Source organism: Babylonia areolata, chromosome 27 (assembly GCF_041734735.1).
Source record: "Babylonia areolata isolate BAREFJ2019XMU chromosome 27, ASM4173473v1, whole genome shotgun sequence".
Lineage (NCBI taxonomy): Eukaryota > Metazoa > Mollusca > Gastropoda > Neogastropoda > Buccinidae > Babylonia > Babylonia areolata.
In genome coordinates, this window is record NC_134902.1 from 11,213,824 (window position 1) to 11,236,545 (window position 22,722).

General features: G+C 43.0%; 2 protein-coding genes across 8 annotated transcripts in view; one reads left to right on the forward strand and one right to left on the reverse strand.

The window, feature by feature from the left end:
• Positions 1–1,973, reverse strand: part of LOC143300986 (general transcription factor IIH subunit 1-like) — a 65,299-nt gene extending 63,326 nt beyond the window's left edge. Inside the window, exon 1 of one of the 2 annotated variants that reach the window (XM_076614955.1) lies at positions 1,838–1,973. The gene's annotated coding sequence lies outside the window, so the exon portion shown is untranslated. The remainder of the gene's footprint in view (positions 1–1,837) is intronic. The other variant, XM_076614956.1, reaches the window with a different exon arrangement.
• A 31-nt stretch (positions 1,974–2,004) lies between these two features.
• Positions 2,005–22,722, forward strand: part of LOC143301531 (ciliary microtubule-associated protein 3-like) — a 33,422-nt gene continuing 12,704 nt past the window's right edge. For 2 of the 6 annotated variants that reach the window (XM_076615893.1, XM_076615896.1), the window contains exons 1-5: positions 2,005–2,165; positions 8,282–8,442; positions 16,981–17,079; positions 17,414–17,550; positions 22,585–22,711. In XM_076615893.1, the coding sequence (XP_076472008.1) occupies positions 2,159–2,165; positions 8,282–8,442; positions 16,981–17,079; positions 17,414–17,550; positions 22,585–22,711 (531 nt within the window). In that variant the 5' untranslated portion in view covers positions 2,005–2,158. The other 4 variants (XM_076615894.1, XM_076615897.1, XM_076615895.1 and 1 more) reach the window with 4 other exon arrangements.

Genomic DNA, 22,722 nt, shown 5'->3' on the forward strand with positions numbered 1-22,722 from the left:
CCATCCTGTGACCCCAACCCCAAGGGTCACTGGCGCCTTGACCTCGATGAAGGGAAGAACCTGGCCAAGTTGGAGTGAGGTCAGGTCCGATTTGGGTGTCAGATGTGCCCAAAGACGAGCGGTCTGACTGCCCGGAACCGCCTGACACGCGCGGGCCTCCCCCAGCAGGGGAGACCGGCTGGATAGCGGGAAGACCTGCAGAGCAGGTTGCCACGCGCCCCGAATCCCCTCACGTGGGGAGACTGGGGTGGCTTGGCCCGGGGTGGGCAAAGTAGAGGTCCCCCCCGGAACCAAATGTTTCTCTCCCCCAGAAGGAGGTGGGGGAGGGGGGTCGACCGAGAAGGGAGGAGGGGGAACAGCACTGGGGCCCCTGAGGGCTGTCTCCGTGTGGGGACCCGGGTAACGGCGGGGGGCGGCCTCCCCTTGGGAGTTCACACCCAGTCGCGGGTCCCCACCGCCAAGAGAGGACTTGTTACTCCCCTCTCTACCTGTCTCGCGCTGGGACGCCTCGGGAGGCGACGCACGTATCCCTTTCCCCCCGGTCCCCTTCATGACCGTTTTACTGGAATGAGCGTCGCCTCCACGATCAGCGTCTAAATATGCATCGCCGCGGTCCCTATCGGGAAGAATCATGAGCTCCGGGCCTGGGAGAGTCTCTTGCCGAGTCTCAGTCCCAGCATCATGATCCCTGCCTTCGTAGGATGGCATACGAGGCATGGTACTGCGCATATGCACCCAGCGAAAATTCGATCCCCAACAGAGAAAAGAAAGAGAGGATCGACTCAGAGGTAGAAAAAAACGAACGAATCGAGAGGGCCGAGTCGAAACGAGTACACAGAATGTAAGAAAAATATACAGACAAGCCGCATGCAGCAAAATAAGGCCAAATGAACACGCTTAATAGCCCAAAAAAAGCGTAAGACGAGACAGAGCAAAAACCTGACAAGATGGCGTGGAGAGCCTTGGCGAAAGGAATGATTCAGCGCTTATAGCTTTTAGAGGCGTCTGATTGGCTAAGAGCGGACCGGGCAACAAAGGGCATCTTTTCACTGTTAGCCGCGCGAAATTTGGCCAAGCAGAGCAAACCAATAGGCTTAGTTTGCATCAGTTTGACATGGTACAGTATATGACACCAAACCAGATTTTTATATTTGTATATTGCATTTTTTTCTTTTTTGTCACAATACATTTCTCCATAATCTGTGTGAAATTTGGGCTGCTCTCCCCAGGGAGAAAGCGTGGCTACACTCTGAGCACCACCCTTTTTTTGTATTTTTTCCAGCATGCAGTTTTATTTGTTTTTCCTATCGAAGTGGATTTTTCTACAGAATTTTGCCAGGAACAACCCTTTTGTTGCCGTGGGTTCTTTTACGTGCGTTAAGTGCATGCTGCACACTGGACCTCGGTTTATCGTCTCATCCGAATGACGAGCGTCCAGACCACCACTCCTAGTGTATGGGGAGAAAATATCGGCGGCTGAGCCGTGATTCGAACAAGCAGACGCGTTACCTCGAGGCCATCACTCCACATAGATATCACAAATGTAACGAAATTTGTGCGTGTTCGCCGTTATCAGTACAGTTTCACCTTTCTGAAATAACATCAAATGTGGACTTTTCATATACGCATTTGGAATATCTGGGTATGTTAAGTTCCAATACAAATTACACATAAAATGCTTGTCATGAACCATGGAAAGGTGGTATGCATTCAGATTCACTGCGGTAGGCTAGTGAGACTGGTCAATGGAACTTCATCTTACAACTTGAACATGATCACAGCCATTAGTTCTTGGCTGACAAGAACCGCAGATCAACTGCTAAATAAAGTGTTTTACCTGATCATTATCTGAAGCTTAAGTGTGTTTCAACTGGTCAAGACAAGCATCCTTTTGATTCCAATCCTCACACTTTCTCTGTTGAGTATCTTCTGCGCCATGCGACTCGATTGCGACAATCTTAAATGCTGTTTCCTGTCGCAATGTCCCGTGAAGCAAACCGTTTCCTAACTTCCGCACCTGGATACGCAAGGAAACTGACGCCAGAACTGCGAAAGAACCCTTTTCGTTAAATAATTTCTTGTCAGACGCATTTGGTGAAGACCTGATTATTTACACAAGACAGAATTTACCTACCCAGAATTTAAATTTTCACAAATTATGAATCGTAAGAAAATTGTTCTCCCATCTCGAAAATCTCTCTCTCACTCTCTCTCTCGCACGCTCTCTTCTCCTTTTTTTTTCCTCCTGCAATGTCCATCAGCCGTTAGTCCGGCAATTATTGACATGTGGGAGGTGCGCAGCGCAGAGAGGGAGGGAGAAAATAGGATGAAAAAGAAAGGATTTTGGCCCAAAAGGTTAAGGCGCAACTGCATCAGTGCGGAGGTGCACTCAGGCCTTCAGGCCTAAGTGAAGCTACAGGCCCGCAAATCACCACACCACCAAAAGAAAAGGGGGTTTTGTGTTTATATACAGTGATCTGGACACCTTTGGGATTCCAGTCATGGATGGTTCAGGGGGGAAAGAAGTAGCTTCTGTAATCTGTGTGGCATGTGATCTGCTGGTACTGGTTTCTGTGGTACGTTCTTCTGTTGCTTGCAGTCAGGGGTCTAAGGCAGTCACACCTTATGCATGCCAGGCCACTCTCTATCTTGTACAGCATGGCAAGTCGGCTGGTGCAGCATTGTTTTTGAAGGGAGGTCCACTGGAGTTCATCCAGCATATTGGCAACACTGGATGTGTTTCTGTGCTGATTCAGGATGAAGCGGGCTGCTCTTCACTGGGTTTTCTCCAGCTTGTTGGTGTACGGGTCCCAAACAGTGCAAGCGTACTCCATAATGGGCCTAACTATGGCCTTGTACGCTATCTCCTTTGTCTTGGTTGAGCACACCTTCAAGTTCCTTCTCAGGAAGCCCAGCATTCTGTTGGCCCTTGCATAAACATTGTCCACATGGTCTCCCCTTACTGAGGACACTTGTTCAAGGGTGTGGCAGTGGAGGGTGTATTAGATGTGTTGGCATTCACTGGTTTCCTGCTTGTAGTTAGGGGCAGCTGGCAGCACTTGTCAGGGAGATCATTTATGTAAGCCAGGAAGAGGCTGTGTCCAAGCACAGCTCCCTGGGGCATGCCGGATATCACATTCACATAGCTGGATTGTGCTCCATTCACCACCACCGCTTGTTTCCGATCACAAAGGAAGCTCGCTATCCATCTGTTGGTGTTCCCTCGGATCCCGTAGTGGTCTAATTTATGAATCAGCAGACTATGTATGATTCACCCATTTGAGCGCTTTGGCGAAGTCCATAATGTTGACATCAGTTGCAGTGCTGTCTTCTATTGCTGCAGAGACTCGAGGAGCTGGGTCTTGCAGGATCAAAGTTTCCTGAAACCATGTTGTTGACTGGACAGCATGTCATTCGCCTCTAAGTGCTGTATGGTGGCGCTGACCAGGATGTGCTCAAGGACTTTTGCAGGGACGCTGGTAAGGGAATGGGTCTATAGTTTGACGCGTTATAGTGCTCTCCCTTTTTGAAAACAGGAGTCACCAGCGCTTCCTTCCAGTCTGCTGGTACCTCTCCTGACTGTAGCGAGGACTTATAGATGGCTGTCAGGATGGGTGCGACTTTTTTGGCCAGCTCTTTTAGTACCCTGGGCGTTATGCCATCTGGGCCAGCTGCTTTGGTGGGGTTCAGGTTGGCCAGGAGTTTCTCGACACCTCCGGTGGTGATGGTGATTTTGTCCATGCTTGGGAAGTCGTCATGAGAGTCAGGCAGTGTACACTTGCTCCTGAACTCTGTTTCTGAATAGACTGTGTCGCTGAAAGCAGCAGAAAACTGCTTATTCAGGACGTCAGCTTTCTGTTTCGGGTCGGTGATGAGCTTCCCATTGCTCCTCAGGGCGGGGACTCCAGTGTAAGTAGAACGCTGGTGTTTAATGTACATCCAGAAGCACTTCTGGCAGGGTCTTGTGTCACCTTCAGAGTTGGTAGGGAAGAGGCTCTCTGTGTAGCGCCAGCAGGAGCGGCGAAGCTGCTTTCTAATCTCTCTGCTGAGATGTTTCACTTCTTTTTGTAGGTCCACACTGCCGCATTTCTTCAGTCGCCTGTAGGTCCTGTCTCTCTTCCTGATCAGCTTTCAGATGTTGTTGGTCATCCAGGGGTAGGATTCCTTCCACCTGGGTGTCTTCATCAGGATGTGTTTTGCCATGCTGTCTTTCAGGGTAGACTTGAACCGCAGCCAAAGGTCTTCAGTGGATGAGTCGTACGGGTTGTTGTAGTCCTGTCGCAGCGCTACCATTTCCTGCTTGAGGTCTAAGGCAAGAAATAATCGATCAGACAGCCTTCTTAATGTGCGTTCGTGATTTGCAACTCCCCTGTTCACTCGTGTGTAGAAGTGATCATCATTATTATTCCGCCATTTAGGCAGTGGCATTCCGTTTTTGGAAGTTTATGGTGTATGCATACTTCCATAACCCGCTGAATGCTGACATAGATTACAGGATATTTAACATGCGAATTTAATTGTCCTTGACTGTTTTTACTTTGATGGGCTACATTGTAGGAGCCTGGTCAGCTACATACACAATGGGGGCAGGGGGTGGTGAGGGTAGCTGTGCCGATTTCTACACTGCGTGCATGCTGCTGTAACTGATGGTGGTCCTGCACCCTTGCCAGCAGCTGGTCATCGACCATGCAAGTTGTTCCAGTCTACAGTGTGTTCTTGCTTCTGGAATTTCTAATGTTCAATTATTTTTCCTGGCTGACCTTTCCACAATGTTGCTGGAAACAAAATCAGCAAAGAGCCAAGTAGTGGTCCCTACTACTGCTGTATAATCGAGGATGGATCACATGAGTGCTGTGTATGTTGTCTTTCTCTACAGGTTTTAGGGCAATGTGGCAAGTTTAGTCGCAAAAAGCCGAGGGTGAAATTAGCTTTTTTGGTGGTTCTAGCAACATGAGAGTGCCACTTTAGGTCATCCAATATCATCACTCCAAAATAAAGATATTCACGGACTTGCTGTTGTATTTCACCAGAAAGATTGTAGAAAAAGTCAGTCTTCTTGATTATGATGATACAACATGTCTTTGCATTGAAGCACATGCCCCAATCTATTGTCCACTTCTCAAGTTGTTCCATGTCCTCCTTGAGAGCAAAATGATTAGTATAGGTCCTTATCTGGCAGTTCAGTAAGCAGCCATCTGTGAAAAGGTGCACTTGGGATTTGACTGTTACTGGCAGGTTGTTGATTTGACATAAGAACAGCAAAGGGCCAAGCACTGTACCCTGCGGGACACCAGAGTCAACTGCAACTTCTCATGATTCCTCACCATCCAAAACCACCTTCATGGTGCAGTTGGTAAGGCAAGTTCTGGATCCAGCAATGTTTGAGGCCTATGACACCATAGTGGGAGCAGTTTCTTGTGTGGCATGGTGTCAAAGGCCTTGCTGAAATCCAGTAAAGCCAGGTCTACTTGGGTGCCTTTGTCAAAGGAAGAGAAGAGATGATGCATGGTGGTTAAGAGCTAGGTCTCACAGAAGCGTCCAACTCTGAAGCCATGGTTTAGGGGAGTCAAGGTTCCTTGAAGAACTTATGCAGGTGGTGGCAGATAATGCGTTCTAGCAGTTTGCAGGAGACAGATGTGAGGGAGATAGGTCTTTAATTTTTGGTCAGGTGCTTGTCTCATTTCTTGAAGGCGCATGAGATGTTTGCACTGTGCTAGTCCTGAGGTTGATCTTCTGTGTCTATTGACTATTGGAATATGTCCTGTAGGGCAGGGGCAATGGTCTCTGCCCAGTTTTTCAAGACAAGTTTTGGTATGCGGTCTGGTCCGCAAGCCTTGGCCGGGTTTAGTTCCTTCAACAGCTTCAATACACCTTCTATGTCAGTGCTAATGTCAGGTACATCACCAGCTGTTGGTTTGCCAAGGTGCTTGGCTGTGTCCTCATGATCTCAAGTGAAGACGCTCTTGAACTGGTTTATGAGTATTTCTGCTTTTACCTTGGTGTTGCTGATCAGTGAGCCATTCTTCTTCATTGGGGCTACACCTAAGCTGTCCTGCCTCCAACACCTGGTGTACTGCCAGATGGGCTTGCTGTTGTTGGTGCTCAGGCCTTCAGTGATGGTGTTGCTGATGTAAATCTCTCTGCTTTCCTCATCTGTCCCTTCACTCCTGGACAAATTTGAGATTTGCCCATTTCTTTATCTTCTTTGCCCAGGCAAAGAGGCACCTTTTACATCGTAGAAGTCTCTTCAGCCTATTATTCAGCCATGGCAAGTCCTTCCTTCCACTGCTGAGCATGGATGGTACATGGGAGTTTGTGGCTTGTGTGATGGTATCTGTTTCCACATCTGACCCTTGGTTGTAAAATTCTCTGACTTCATCCTTCATACTACTCAGGTCAGTGTTCAGGCCATCCCATTCAGTGCATGTAAATACATGAAGGTTCAGGCACTAGCAGGTCTGCACATTTGTTGACCTGGGAGATCAGAAATATCTGCACCCTTAACCCATCAGATGTACTGAAATCAGGATTGAACTCGGGAATCTTGAGCAAGAATCCAGCACTCTGACCATTCAGCCACTGCACCTGTCAAACAGTCAGTCTAATTTGTATTACATGCAAGATTTTAGAATCATAAGAGACACATTTACTTTCCATATGACTATGAGTATGAATAAATTGTATGCTAAGTGCCAACATGGCTTTAGGTGTTAAAGATCTTGTGTCACAAACCTTTTGGGGATGACAGAGGAGATTACTTTTAAATTATTCGATGGGGATCCATTTGACATAAGTAATTTAGATTTCCATAAAGCTTTTGACAGCATGCCACATGTTCAAAAGGTTCTTGAGGAAAATAAAAGCTTATGGTATTGTTAGCGTTTACACAAATGGACAAGAGAATGTTTTCAAACAGTAAATGCCTACATAACGGGTTAACCTGTCAAACTGTAATTGTGGCCACATTGCCAACATTACTGGTTAATCTGTCATTGGAAGATCCTGAATTTTCCTTCAGCCAAAAAGTAGCATCATAACTATCATCCAACCTTAAAGAAGGCTGCATTTCAAACATGAATAAACATGAACACAGTGCAGCATGGTATATATGGCATTATGTGTCACTCGAAGCATTTAACCAACTGCCAGTGCCAAATCAGTGGACAAGCGATGGGCACAATACCCGAGTGGTTAAAGTGTTGGACTTTCAATTTGAGGGTCCCAGGTTTGCATCTTGGTAACAGCGCCTGGTGGGTAAAGGGTGGAGATTTTTCCGATCTCCCAGGTCAACATATGTGCAGGCCAGCTTGTGCCTGAACCCCCTTTGTGTGTGTATGCAAGCAGAAGATCTTTGTGGGCTGCAACTCCCACTTTCACTCATATGTGCACGAGTGGGCTTTTATGTGCATGACCATTTTTACCCTGCTGTGTAGGCAGCCATACTCCACTTTTGCTGGGTATATTGTTTCCATACCCCACCAAATGCTGACATGGATTACAGGATCTTTAACGTGTGTATTTGATCTTGTGTATACACACGAAGGGGGTTCAGGCACTAGCAGGTCTGCACATATGTTGACCTGGGAGATTGGAAATATCTCCACCCTTTACCCACCAGGCGCCGTTACTGAGATTCAAATCCGGGACCCTCAGATTGAAAGTCCAACGCATTAAGCAGTAAATCAGATACGCATGTTAAAGATCTTGTAATCCATGTCAGCATTCGGTGGGTTATGGAAACAAAAGCATACCAAGTATGCACACCCCCAAAAATGGAGTATGGCTGCCTGCATGGCGGGGTAAGAACGGTCATATACGTAAAAACTCACTTGTGTACATGAGAGTTGCAGTCCACGAACGAAGAAGTAGACAAGCATGCACAAGGTTGATGACACCAGCCTCATTGGTCAACTTGGGGTGGGGTGTTACAGTTGGAGGGGTCAGAGGCCTGACCTACACATAGACCCAAAGTGTCTGTCAGGCCTGGAGAGCCAACTGCTGCACGAAAACAGAATTATGTCAAAGAAAAAGGAACTAATGTTTTCCAGAACTAGGTGTCATTATTTCCACCAGCTATCAAACCTACATCACAGTCTTTTCAACCTGTATTGGAGCTACCTGAAATACTCCAAGTATCAACATGGGGTAGAGATCTGATTGAGAATTATTACAAAATGCTGGAAACTTGTGCTGTTGTTTTTTCACAATAAAATTTCTATCATGATTCAGAAAGGGATAGTGGAAGATTTGCCTCATTTTATTCCTATCACTTTGTTTCCAGCGTACTGTGATCCTCCTGTTCCAAAGATGGGCTTCTTGTCATCAGTCATCCCACGACAACTGTTGCCACTGAAAGTCCCATACAGTCGCTTAGGCACACAGGTGGGACTGTCACCGAGTGGCAATCCACGCACTGGACCTGGGCACTATGATAATGAACAGGTAGAGTGGAAAGTGACAGTCTGTATCGGGGCTGTTCCCTTACATTGGCAGGTTGAACATTACACTACAGTATGACAGTTGAAACAAACACTATCTAGGAAGTGAAAAAAAAAGAAAAAAAGATCCAGCATTTTCTGCTATGATTAACATAATTCTGATCAAATGTTGTTCAGATGATATATCACATGATGTTTGTATGTGTGTGCATGCGTGCATGTGTGTGTGTGTGTGTGTGTGTGTGTGTATTTCTATGCCCACCTGATGAGACCGACTCGTACATCTCTCTTCTGTTAAAAGATTTTTTGCGAATCTGTTCGGTTTATTCAATTATTTTTTCGTATAATATTCCTTCTAAATGTGAATGGACCATGGCTATCATATAGTTGTGTGAAACGTGGTCGACATCAAGGGGTATGTGACTGTTTTTTTTTGCATTGAGAACAGATTGTTCAAGATGTCAGCCGTCAGTTAATCTGCGCTTATTGCCGCATTTATTTGTTCTATCATGCAGTTTTGTTAATCTGTTTTAATGCCAGCTCAGGTCAGAAACATAAACAAATGCATTACATGAACTTTAAATTTGATTTGATTTGATTTGGCCTGTGTTTAAAAGGATGTTGTAGAAAAAAAGATCACAGTAGACCTAAACTACAGTGTGCAAATGGCGCCTACTCCCAGACCATCGTCATCATCATCATCATCATCTTCTTTTCCACAAAAACCTTCCACGTCAGCCAGTATCGTTCCAGTGGAAAAACTCATTGAAGATGCACTCAACAACGAAAGCTTTGGTTTTCGTGACACTCTGGAGGATTGTGTGTTTAACAAGATAAATAGTGCAAAGGGTGGCAAGGGGAAGGGGAAGAAAGGTTGTAAAAAGTCCAGTGACGATTTTGACAATGACGCAATTGCTAATCGTGTCACAGAGCTGCTCGTCCCTTTGTTGTCGTCATTGTTAAAAATTATTTTGGAACAAAGTCTAAAGAACATTTTAATTACACATACTTAACCGTGACCCAACTAGTGCAGACTCTGGCAGGGGTCTGACATTCCTGCCTGTGCAAACTACTATCTGCCTATGCAGAGAAAATGAAACTACGGCCGATAACCTCCCGGAAGTAGGTAACCTCCCCTTTGTCCCGCTGGCTAGCGGCCTCTTTTTCCGGCAGCCATTATGACTCCTGTCCTGTGCTCTCCATACGGCTAAGTTTTTTCTTATTTTCTGTCTGCGGACCTCTGTCTTCTTTGCCCGCACCAATATCCTTAGGTGACACAGTACAATCTACTTTTGTCGAATTCTACTTGAGGGACATCTATCGCTTTAGGGATGATGGCTCATCGACTTCTACCAGAGAGACGTCGCACGCCTTCGGGATGATGGCTTAAGAGGCATCGCTTCTGTGGTAGTTGCACAACAGGCCATCACAGCACACAGACAGTAGAACAGGCGAGCCCTCCACCTTGTCGCGCTATTCTGCACTAGTTGGGTCACGGTTAAGTATGTGTAATTAAAAGGAAATTTTCTATCTAAAATTACGTTTGAATAACATACTTACCGTGACCCAAATTTAAGACCCTCCCATCCTCCCCGCTTCCTGTTCTCCCTGCTCGCTGCGCTGGTGATGGCATATTGCCGTCAAAAGAGGGCGCTAGCCAGCGGGACAAAGGGGAGGTTACCTACTTCGGGGAGGTTATTGGCTATAGTTTCATTTTCTCCGCATAGGCGGATAGTAGTTTGCACAGGCAGGAATGTCAGACCCCTGCCGGAGTCTGCACTAGTTGGGTCACGGTAAGTATGTTATTCAAACATAATTTTAGATAGAAAATTTCCTTTTATTAACTATTGTCGATGCTGTCACCAAACAGTTTAATCAAGACGTTGAGGTGTTGAAAAAGCAAAACCTCCTTCTTCAGTACAAAGTAGACAAACAAGAACAATACAGCCGACGAGAGAACGTTAAAATCATTGGCATTCCAGAACAAGACACCGAGGACCTGGAAGTCAGTAAAGTCTTCCAGGCTGCGGGCTGTACCATCAAGCCCAGTGAAATAGCTGTTGTCCACAGGTCTGGCCAGAGGAAGACCAACAGCCACAACTCCACTGTTTCCCGTGGCAACGCTCCCGCTGGCCGACCTGTGCTGGTGAAATTTGTGTCTCGGCGGACAAAGGCAACGTTGATGGAGAAGCAACGTGCCCTGAAAGAGACCCAGGAGTTCAAGAAAGTCTTCATCAACGACAACCTGACTCCTCTCCGCTCCAGACTGCTACACGTGGCAAAGCGCAACGAGGCAGTTGACAGGGTGTCGACAACACATGACATTCGGGTCCGCTGTGTCCTCAAGAAGATGCCGGGCCAAACTACAAACGCCAAGGTTGTCCTGATTGACAACCCTGATGACCTATTCCACCTTGGTGTGGACAGTGTAGACTTTGAAGCTTTGGGTCTTCAGCATGTTGTGGGATAGGGGTGCGACAGAGGGCAATGCAGTTTTCTTTCAGAAAACGGTCAAAATTTGTTACCTGACAGTTTTGTTGATTGTTTTATTTCACGTGATTGTTGTTCTGCTTTACATGATTCTTCTGTGAACTATTCAAAAAGCTCAGCTGGTGAAAGACATAACATAAGCTTTGTATCACTGAATGTTTGTGGGTTGCGAAGTAGGTTAAAACATAGTGAATTAGTTACACACATTAGTCAGTTTGATGTTATCTTATTAACAGAAACAAAAACAGACAAGCAAGATCACTCATTCCTTGAAAATATTTTCTATGAACTTGGGTATACAATACATGTTTTCAGTCGAAAATGTTCATCGTACCAACGTTCAGGAGGTGTTGCTTTTGCATACAAAAAGAAATATTGTAATTATATAACCACTCTACCAAAGACAGCAACTCAACATGGTTCATGATAAAATCATCTTTAACGGGATATGATAAAGATGTGTGTGTTAGAGTGGTTTACATCCCTCCTGAAGGATCAGTGTATAGTAGTGTTGATATGTTTGATGATGTTCAAAACATGCTCTTTGATATACAAAGTAAATATGATTGTTGTATTCTGTTAGCAGGTGACTTTAATGCTTATACAAAAAATTTGAAAGATTTTATTGATCAGCATCAGAGTGACAGTAAAGGTCCATTCCATGATTTGATCAATGTTTTAGATGAGCAGTTATATCCAATTAAGTGTAGACATAATCAAGATAATCGTCGACCAAACAACTATGGGTATAGATTGATTGACTTGTGTAAATCGTCTTCATTGTATATTCTTAATGGAAGAGCAGGGAGAGATGATGGAATCGGAATGTTTACTAGTAATGGTTGTACTGTGGTTGACTACATGATTGGATCCCCCTTTTTGTTAACAAAAATAACAGATTTTACTATTTCCCCTTTTGATGCTTTATTATCTGATGTGCACAGCCCGTTGATCTTGTCTCTGGCTACTGAGTGTCACATATTGAACCATAAAAATCATACTGATACGGCTGTCATACCGTGTCATAAAAAATGTGCCACATCAAATTTAACAGGTTAGAATGAAATAATAAGAAAATGGGAACACGAAAAGGCTGCTTCTTTTCAAGAAAATTTGTCTAACGCTGAGCTTACACACTTAAATGACGCAATCAATGCTGATGATATTGACGTCATAAATCATAAACTCGCAAACATTCTGATTCAGACGGCAAAAGATACTCTCGGGACATATCAGATTCGTACTTCTAAGACAAAACACAGAGATAGTCGCAGCTGGATTGATTCCACATGCAAACGAAGCCGATCAGAATATTTTAAAGCTAAACACAGAGTAAAAAAAAAGAAATTCTAGTAAAAATAGAGACATGCTCGAAAGAGTCAGCAAAAGTTACAAGTCCGTTTTAAAGAAAGCAGAAAAGATGTGGAGAAAAAAATGGCACAGAGAACTACAAAGTTTACGCAAAAGCAATTCAAGAGAACTATGGAATAGAATTTAAAAGAAAAAGAAAACATCATGTCCCATAAACTTAGAAGACATGTTTCACCATTTCAGCAACCTTAACGTTAATGATAATGAACATATTGACAGTACAATGGCAATGCACATTATCAATTTAGAGGATAATGATGATATTTTAAATGCATGTATTACTGAAGATGAAATTACTTCAGCCATCAAAAGACTGAAGAAAGGCAAAAGTGCCGGTGAAGACATGATTCGTAATGAATATATCATCAACAGCGTTCCTTTGCTGACAGAAACATACTGTAAATTATTTAACAAGATACTGGACGAAGGTGTTGTACCAGAAAAATGGGTATCTGGCTTGATATTGCCATTGCATAAAGGCAAAGGTGATACACTTGACTGTGATAATTATAGCGGAATAACTTTGCTCAGCTGTGTTGGAAAACTATTCACAACAGTGTTAAATGCTAGACTGACTGATTATATCAATATAAACAATATACTTTCAGGAGCCCAAGCAGGATTTAGACAGTCCCATTCTACATTAGATCAAATGTTTGTTTTGAAATCACTTATTGTTATTTTCTCCATGAAAAAGAAGAAACTTTACTGTGCTTTTGTTGATTTTAAAAAAGCCTTTGATTCAATTTGGAGAAGTGGGTTATGGCAAAAACTTGTTCATGAAGGCGTGAATGGTAAAATTTTGCGTGTCATAATGAACATGTATGATAGAATTAAGTCGTGTGTTTTTAAATGGTGAAAAATCTGATTTCTTTAGCATTTGTAAGGGTGTACGACAAGGAGAAAATCTCTCGCCTTTGCTTTTTTCTCTGTATCTCAATGATTTAGAGTTGTATTTGACTGAGCATAAGAGTCCATCTGTTGATCTTTTATTGAATGTTAACATTTCAGAGTTAGATAATTACATGCGATTATTTGTACTGTTGTATGCAGATGACACAATTTTACTTTCAGAGACGAAAGAAGGATTACAGCAGTCCCACAATGTTTTTCACAAATATTGTTTAGAATGGAAACTAGTGGTCAATGTAAAGAAAACTAAAGTGATGATATTTAATTCAACAAACAAGCTAAAGCCTGTTTTTAAGTTTGGTGATGCATGTTTGGATGTTGTCGATTCTTTTAAATATCTTCGCATCCAATTTAGTAGAAACGGAACTTTTTATAAAGCTAAAAAAAAAAAAAATTTATGAACAGGGCCAAAAAGCTATGTTTTCGTTACTTCAGTCAGCCAGAAATCAAGATTTACCTTTACATATCATTCTGGACATGTACCAGTCTATGATTGTTCCTATTTTGTTGTATGGTGCAGAAATATGGGGTTATGAAAATGTAGATATACTTGAAAAATTAGAATTGAAATTTTTGAAATGCTTGTTCAAACTGAACAGAAATACTATGACCCAAATTGTTTATGGAGAAACTGGTATTTATCCAGTTAGTGTGTTAGTGAAAATGAGATCAGTTCGATTTTGGACCAGCTTAGTGATATCAAACACAGAAAAATATTCTGGGAAAATATATTTGATATTACTTGACTTATATCGAAATGGTATTTATTCTTCAAAATGGATGAGTTGTATCAGACAAATTTTAATAGAAGCAGGGTATGACTGTGTTTGGGATGGTCAATTCTTCTTGGAGAGGGAATCTTTCTGCAAGAATGTCAACATTGCTTTGAGAGATAGTTTTCAAAATCTATGGAGACATGCTCTAGAGGCGAGTAGTAAATGTTTGTTTTATCGAAATTTCAAAAGTGGATTTGATGGAGAAAAATATATGTCAAATGCCTGATAATTATGTTATCATCTTCTTCAGATTTCGAAGTAGTAATCATAAGCTGGAAATAGAAACAGGGAGACACAAAGGCATACCACAAGAGTTACGTCTTTGTAAGGTTTGTAACATGTCTGTGATTGGTGATGAGTATCATTTTATAATGGAATGTCCCAATTATGATCAGTTACGAAATAGATATGTTCCTAAAAAATATTTGTCTCCAAAATCGGTTTTTAATTTTTGTAATATGCTCAAAGGAGGCAAAAAAGTCATTTTAGCTGTAAGTAAGATGATTAGATTTGCAAATGTTGCCTAGTTATACTTTTGGAGTTAAAAGACATTTGTGTTTTCTCAAATTTTATGTGACATTGTTGTGTATTTGGAAATGTTTGTTATGGGCACGAAAAGAGTATTTTGCAGTAATCCTCCATACTCCAATAGGAGTGAAAGGATAATAAACTTGAAACTTGTGTGTGTGTGTGTGTGTGTGTGTGTGTGTCTTTTCTCATACAGTGCAGCTTTTAATCTGCAGTACAGTAATAGATACAGCGCAAGTCTGTTTAGCTTAAAAATGGTGTGCCCGTATGTGTGTGTGTGTGTTAAGTGATGTTCTCTTTTCACATTCAGTACAGATGTTTGTGGTACAGTACAGTAATAGGTACAGTGCAAGTCTATTTAGCTTTAAAATTTTGTGCCTGTGTGTCTCTCTCACTTTGTGTGTGTGTGTGTGTGTGTGTGTGTGTTATTTTCTCTTACAGTGCAGATGTGCAAGCTAAAGAAATAGAGTTATTGTTCCTTTTTAAACTGTAGCAGTATGTAGACCCAGAGAGCATGTAACTACTGCTGTCAGTTTCTCCAACGCCTCCAGCAGAGGGACCCTTTGATGTCCATCATAACTGCTAGTTCATGTCATTGGTGGTGGATTATTCTCACCGCAACATTCATTCTCATTTAATAATGTATACTGACTGCTTTTTCAAGCTGAAAAAAATAATCAGAAACATATTTCTTATCATAATCTGAGGTAAGTTGAGAATGAATGGGGTGGAGTGATCTGTGTAAAGTGAATAGAGTCTAGTTATTTATGTTAATTAATTAATCATTATATTTATATAGCGCTGAATCTTGTGCAGAGACAAATCAAAGTACTTTCGCACCAATCATTCAAAAGCATGCATAATTCTAAAACTGGAAAAAACTGAAGACAAGGAAGAGGCAGGGAAGAGATGCTATTTTGGGAAGAGGTGGGTTTTAAGGCTAGACTTGAAAGAGCTGAGTGTGGAGACCAGACGAAGTGAAAGAGGAAGTTCATTCCAATTAAAAGGTTCAGAGACAGAGAAAGAACGGCAGCCAACAGTCGAGCGTTTGAATCTGGGTATGCGTAAACAGAGTGGATCTGAAGCCGATCGTAGAGAGTGAGATGGAGTGTAGAGGTGAAGGCAACCACAGAGATAGGAAGGGGCAGATTTGTGAATACATTTTTAACATAGAGTGCTGATCTTGTACTTTATTCTGTGTGAGACATGGAGCCAATGGAGATGTCGCAAAAGAAGAGTGATGTGCTCAGATCTTTCTTTCTGAGGACGAGTCGGGCAGCAGAGTTTTGTATGCACTGAAAGGACTGAATGTGTGAAGCAGGCAAACCAGACAATAGAGAGTTAGAGTAGTCAAGGCGAGAGAGAATGAGAGAAACGACAAGTCTAGATGGTTTCAGTTTCAGTAGCTCAAGGAGGCGTCACTGCGTTTGGACAAATCCATATACGCTACACCACATCTGCCAAGCAGATGCCTGACCAGCAGCGTAACCCAACGCACTTAGTCAGGCCTTGAGAAAAAAAAAGAGTAAATTAATAATAGATAAATACATAAAAAAGAACTACTACTAATAATAATAATATGTATAAGGCGCAAAAACCTGATGAAGTCAACTATAAGAGTGCAAAAAATAAATAAAATAAAAATAAATAAATGATAATAATTAAAATAAAATAAATAAATGATAATGATAAAAATAAAATAAATAAATAAATAAATAAGACAACAATGATGATAAATAAGCAAATAAATGTAAAACATGCAGACACACATTCACACATACACAAGGACAGATATTTTTCCGGATGGAACTGATGCACTGCAATTGACAGTAGCAGGATTGACTGATAAATTTTTGCATGGACAGTGTGTTGTCAAGGACAACACCGAGGTTCCTGACTGAACTGGAAAGAGGGATGGTTGTACTGCCAAGTTTGATTGTGTCAGTTGTGATGGAAGAGAGTTTTTGTTTAGTTCCTATGATCATTGCTTCAGTTTTATCTGCGTTCAACTGTAACTTATTTAGAGTCATCCAGTTTTGTATGTCCAGGAAACAGTTGAATGTTTCTTGCAAGAGCGACAACAGTTTTTCAGGGGTATTACTCTTCTGGCGTTGAGTGTCATCAGCATAAGAATGATGACTGACATTATGGTGGTTGATAATTTCAGCGAGAGAAGTAGTGTACAGTGTGAAAAGCACTGGGCCTAAAACAGATCCCTGTGGGACTCCATATTCGATTTTAATGGGTTCAGATTGGAAATGATCAACAATGACAGACTGAAATTGATCAGTGTCGTCTTGGTTCTATCTTTATCCAATAATCAATGGAAGAGTTACATTTATTTTGAACAAACATAGGCTGATGTTGTCATTGCAGTAGACGAACCCTGTCCTTTTGTTCCTTCAATATTCAGTGGCAGAATTACAGTCATTCTGAAATCACATAAGTTGATGTTTGTATTGCAGAAGACAAACCTCACCAGCCACATTATGTCCCACCCAGAAAGCACTAAAGGCTACACAATGGGTGCTCGGACAGCTCCTAGATTGGAACCTGGACCAAAGGTGAGTTGACTCATGTTATACTTACATATATATATAGTTCATCACTACTTATAATGTATCATAACTGAGATATGTTTGTATTTCACTGTGACATTCATTTCATCACATGTGTCTCCCCTTCCCCATTTTTTCATACACGTGCATACACACACACATACCCCTCACCTGTGTACCCCTTGATACACACATACCAACACTTACACACACACACACACACACACACACACACACACACACATGCACACCCACACTCCCAGTGCACACAAGTACACACACACATGCATGCAGACAGAATATGCTGGAAGAATAAATTTGAAATGATGGCTATCAACAGTTTCAGACACCAGTACCTGCTCAATATCAGTCTCATCTGCACGATCCCAAAGTAATGGTAACATCAAAGCGTCCATTTGGTTGTGGATGTAAGCGCTTCCCTGTGCGAAGGAGAGAGATGTTTGAAATTGCCCCAGGGTAAGTTACTGCCCTTAGAGATGTTGCCACAAACAGGTCAGCTCAGCAGAACTTAGTTTGCAACACAGTGATCAAAACAGGAGCAAACTCCAGGCAGTTTGCTTTTCTCAAGTGCACAAAGACTACAGGAAAAGAAAAAAAAAGTTCTAAAATTTTTTAATGCAATTGACATACCAAAATGCAAATTTAATTACACATACTTAACCGTGACCCACCAGTGCAGACTCCGGCAGGGGTCTGACATTCCTGTCCTGTGCAGGACGACTGCACTCACAGACAAAACTGCCTCATTCACGCCTGAATGTATGCTCCTTCACATATCAGTAGTGGCTGGTCCTTAGGGACCCACACACACTCCCTTCTCACCCACAGGGCTAAGGATGCCCTCTCTTGGTGCAAGCAGGGACAGAGCAACCCAACTCATTTGCCTACAACAATCACCCACCCACAGGGCTAGAGATGCCCTAACCTGGTACAAGGAGAGATGGGGCAGTTCAACTTAGAGGTGCCACTCCGGACACACATGCCCTTCATTCCTTTCAAGTTTGTAAGGCATCCCTTCTTCCCCCCCTTGCCTACAACAACCCTTGGTTTGCACCACTGTGGTTGTGACAACAGCTCCACACGGGTCTTACATCCTAGCCAGCCTTCCCATGAAGGGGTGTCTGTCTTTGCCTTCAAAGTTTTAGCGGACCCAAAAACTGCCCACTGGGCAGGAGACAATCACCCTAAGTCCATCTCTTCCACTCCTCACTAGTAGCAGAAGGCCTGGGTCATAATTGTTTTCCTCTACACTAGGGAGAGAGGCATATTGACAAGGACGGATGCGCCTCACAAAGCACAACGAACCGTCCATTAGCCACAGGGCCGTACCTTTGTGCCCACTCATACCAACACTGCAGATGCCGCATTCAAGCACATCAGTTCGCCCCATCACCTTGCTTGAACAGAGATCCAGCATCGACATCTCAAACAATTGGCATTGGAAAGCACTTTCTGCACTTGGTCTTCCCTGCCCGATCCTTCAGCCTCAACACACAACCACTGCTGTGGTTACAGATGGGCATTCCTTCTCAAGCACTGTCTTTCCAATGAGACACTTCAGGGGTTTCTAGCCTAGGCAGGCTATCCCATCATGGAGCCCCAGCCTTCAGTCAAGGGCCTGTCAGAGGATGATTTTGTTGTCACTTCGGAAGCAAGCACCATGTCTTTCAGACAAACAGTTGCACCACAAGACCCTGTCAACTCCTTCCGGCTTCCTTACATTTCAACATAATCTGCATGGTGGACACCTTCATCCCTCAAGCACACAGCAGCTGTTTACTGATTTACCCATGCTGATTGGTATCCTCCTAGGACCAGTATACGATAATCAGTCGTGTACGACAATGACCATCAGAACAGCAGAGGAGGCAACTGCTGTCCTGACTATCCGGGCTGGAATTCGATTATACAATTTCTAGTAGAGAGTGTTTTGCCCAAGTTGCATCCCCACTCCCTCGATCAAGAGGGCCATAGGACTCATCACTGGGACGGATCCCAAAGGCTGGTTAGCCCCCAAGGCTACAGCACTAAGTCCCAGTGCAATTTGACTTCTAGTGTGAGAGACATAGTCCTTCATGAAAGACCAAGCTGCAAATGATTTCCCTTTGCAATTAAGAAACCACTGATAATGCAGCTCTCACTTTGCTGTTGGCCATACTGAAAAACGTATGTCAGATCAGTGATTTGATGTAAATGGCCAGTACAACACATCTAGAGCCACTTACCTCCCTGCCCCCGCCCCGCTCCATCCCAGACTTAGTGCGCGCCACACACAGCCAGAGGCCTGTCATGGATCCGGTCCCCTTTCTCACTAAAGAACCTTCAGCAAAAATTTTCCCCATGGAAACCCTCTTCCATTTGGTATTCCACCACAGAATGAGACTCAGTGACCTGCGGGCACATGAAATGCACTCCCACAGCCTGATCCAACCCAGCCATTGACTGCAGGTTACTCCAACATGCCACACTCAGGTAGAGAAGCCACCAAGCCTTCCGTATGCCCCTTTGTGATGGTACCTACCTGGGCAATTACACAGCCCTGTCCCAGAGACACCAGGGACCTCAAGTCTCTTGTTGCCAAACGTCTGCCATTCTGTGCATAGGCAATATGCCAGTGCTGTCTTTTTTTGACAACGACAGAAAAGTGGCGGGGGGAGCGCCTATCGGCTGTCAGCTCACATGGAGGAGCTCTACAGATCTGGCTGTCACGCCTAAGGCAAGCCCAACATGGTGGCCTACCTCTGTCTCGTGCCGCAATTTCCTCCAAACACATAATATCACTTCCACTATCGGCCCACAACCGATGTGGAATCATCAGATCAAACCACATGTGCACTTCCTTGCACTGATGCTCAACTGTGCTCAAGTGAGACAACCCTATAAGGGTACGTGTTTCTTTCCCTTCCTTTGATTCGACAGACTCTCAGTAAAGTGTGGATTCAACACACTGACCCGATTTTCTTTCCGCTACATTTATCAGCACAGCTGTGGTCCACAGACCTCTCCCACAATACAGCTGTGGGCCTCAGTCTTCTTTGCTCGCACCAATATCCTTAGGTGACACAGTTCACTCTACCTTCATCGAATTCTACTTGAGGGATGTCTATCGCTTTAGGGATAATGGCTCAAGAGGCGTTGCCTCTGCGGTGGTCACACAACAGGTCATCGCAGCGCTCTGGCGATAGAACAGACGAGCCCTCCACCTTGTTGTGCCATTCTGCACTAGTGGGTCACGGTTAAGTATGTGTAATTAAAAGGAAATTTTCTATCTAAAATTACGTTTAAGTAACATACTTACCGTGACCCACATTCAAGACCCTCCCGTTCCTCCCCGCTTTCTGTTCTCCCTGCATGCTGCACTGGTTGCAGCGATTTGCCATAAAAAGAGGGCGCAAGTCAGGGGGGCAAAGTGGAGGTTACCTACTTCCTGGAGGCTATCGGCTGTAGCTACTTTCGTTTTCTCCGCATAGGCGGATAGTAGTTTGCACAGGACAGGAATGTCAGACCCCTGCCCGAGTCTGCACTAGTGGGTCACGCTAAGTATGTTACTTAAACGTAATTTTAGATAGAAAATTTCCTGTTAGACCATTTTTTTATTATTCTTAGCTGCTTGAGAAAGGTCACTTCACTGAAAGTTGTAATTGTTCTGCAGTATTCCGGAGCCTGTGTCCAAAACTGTTTTGTGTAGTGCTGAATTATGGTTTCCAGGATTGCTGGAGATGTTTAGTCAGAGGTTGCTTCATGCTCTTTGCTATGCATGGTGCACAGTTCAGACCCTTGGTTTGGGGGCCATGGTTTTGCCCTTAGCTGTGATGCCTGCACCCTTGTTTAAAGGTTCAGCCTTGACTCTTTGTGCTCCAGTTCTGGAAGGTTCATCTCTTTCCAGTATTCTCATTATTTTTAAGAGTTATGCATGAAATGTTGCTGGTTGGTCATTTTTTGCACACAGTGGTTAGAACGTCCTAGTTTCAGTGCTTTGTGTTAACATATAGGTTTTCCTGAGCATCTCCAACCAAAGTGTGCAAAGTGTTAATGGCGAGTATAACATAAAGGGTATATTATCCAAGGGGGTGGTGCATGGAGCCAGGGTTCAGATTTGGCAATACCAGACATTTTTAAGACACCTTGTGTCAACATTTGTGCAGGTCTGATAGTACCTACTTCTCACTTTTCCCCATTCTCCTGATTATGCAGTCCAGTCAGTGTCAGCAGTTGACAGGTTATGGAAGCATGAAAATACCTGGTATGCACACTTAACAAAACACACCATATAATCTGCCCAACTAAGTATATACAAACCATGTACACAGGAAAGAGAAAGCTCCAGTGCTTTTGGGATGAATTAACTAAGGTCTGTTGTGATTTTGATTTGCCCTGACCATCAGCAAGAAGAAGACAGGGATCACTTGTCAGAATATCAAGATGCCACTTCCCTCTCCAGTGATGGCAAAACAAAATGGTATTTAAAGATACTTTCCTTGCGATATCATGAATCTTTTCAACAAGTAGGCTATCCTCTACTGGTAGAGTATTTTCACAAGAAAATATGAAGTGCGTTTGCTACTTAAATATCTCACTTTTTGTGCCCAGTCAATGCATCAAATTATGTTTGTCACAATGCAAACAAAGATAGATATGAAATGAATTTGAAATGAAGAAAAAATCTTCCGAACTTTCAAACAATGGAGTTTACACAGAATGGTTTACAACTTTGTAAATGGACTGATTCAGTTGTTGTTTCTACTGTTGATTAAATCTATCTACCTATCTATTTATCTATCAGTCTAGATATATATGTGTATATATATATATATATATATATATATATATATAGATAGATAGATAGATAGATATTTATAGACACACACATTATATCTGGATTTCGTTACATCTGGCGCGCTGGTTGTAACAAATTTCTGTCAGGTTGCATTGTTATTTCTGGTCTGTCATGCTTCTCTCTCTCTCTCTCTCTCTCTCTCACACACACACACATGCGCGCGTGCACACGCACATGCACATGCACCCTTGCACGCCGGCATACATGGGCAATAAAGCTCATTTTCTAGGCTGTTTATACTTGAATAAAAATAGTTGTTTTTTTTTTTAATTTCTTTCCAAGCTATGGCTATAAATTAAACAGATCACACAAGCCTATATTGCAATCAAAAGTAAATTCGAACACCATTGAAAATTCTTAGAGATCAAATTAGGGGAAAAAAAGAAGAAAAAAAGAAAAAAGGTAAAGCAAACTAGCCAAGAATTAAATGAACAAAAACAAACCAAAGGTAAATTTAACAAACAAAACACATGTGGTAATACTTCTGAAACTCAGCAGAAGATAAGATGAAATATCATATGTGCTTGTGAGGCAATGGCCTTTTGAGGCTATGCATAAACCACCTAAGATGCTGATGTAAATTGTCCTGTTTGATCAGTGAAGCATTAAAGCATTATGAACACATTACCATCAGAAGCATGTGTCATTTCCAGGCCTGGAACCTACAACCATGTTTTTAAAAGGAATCGAAAAGTATTGTGGCCTCAGTCATTCGGTGGCTCACCAGTTCACATGCCTACAGTCACTCAGCCAAGCACCATCAGCAGAAATACTGCAAAGGTTGGTAGTTG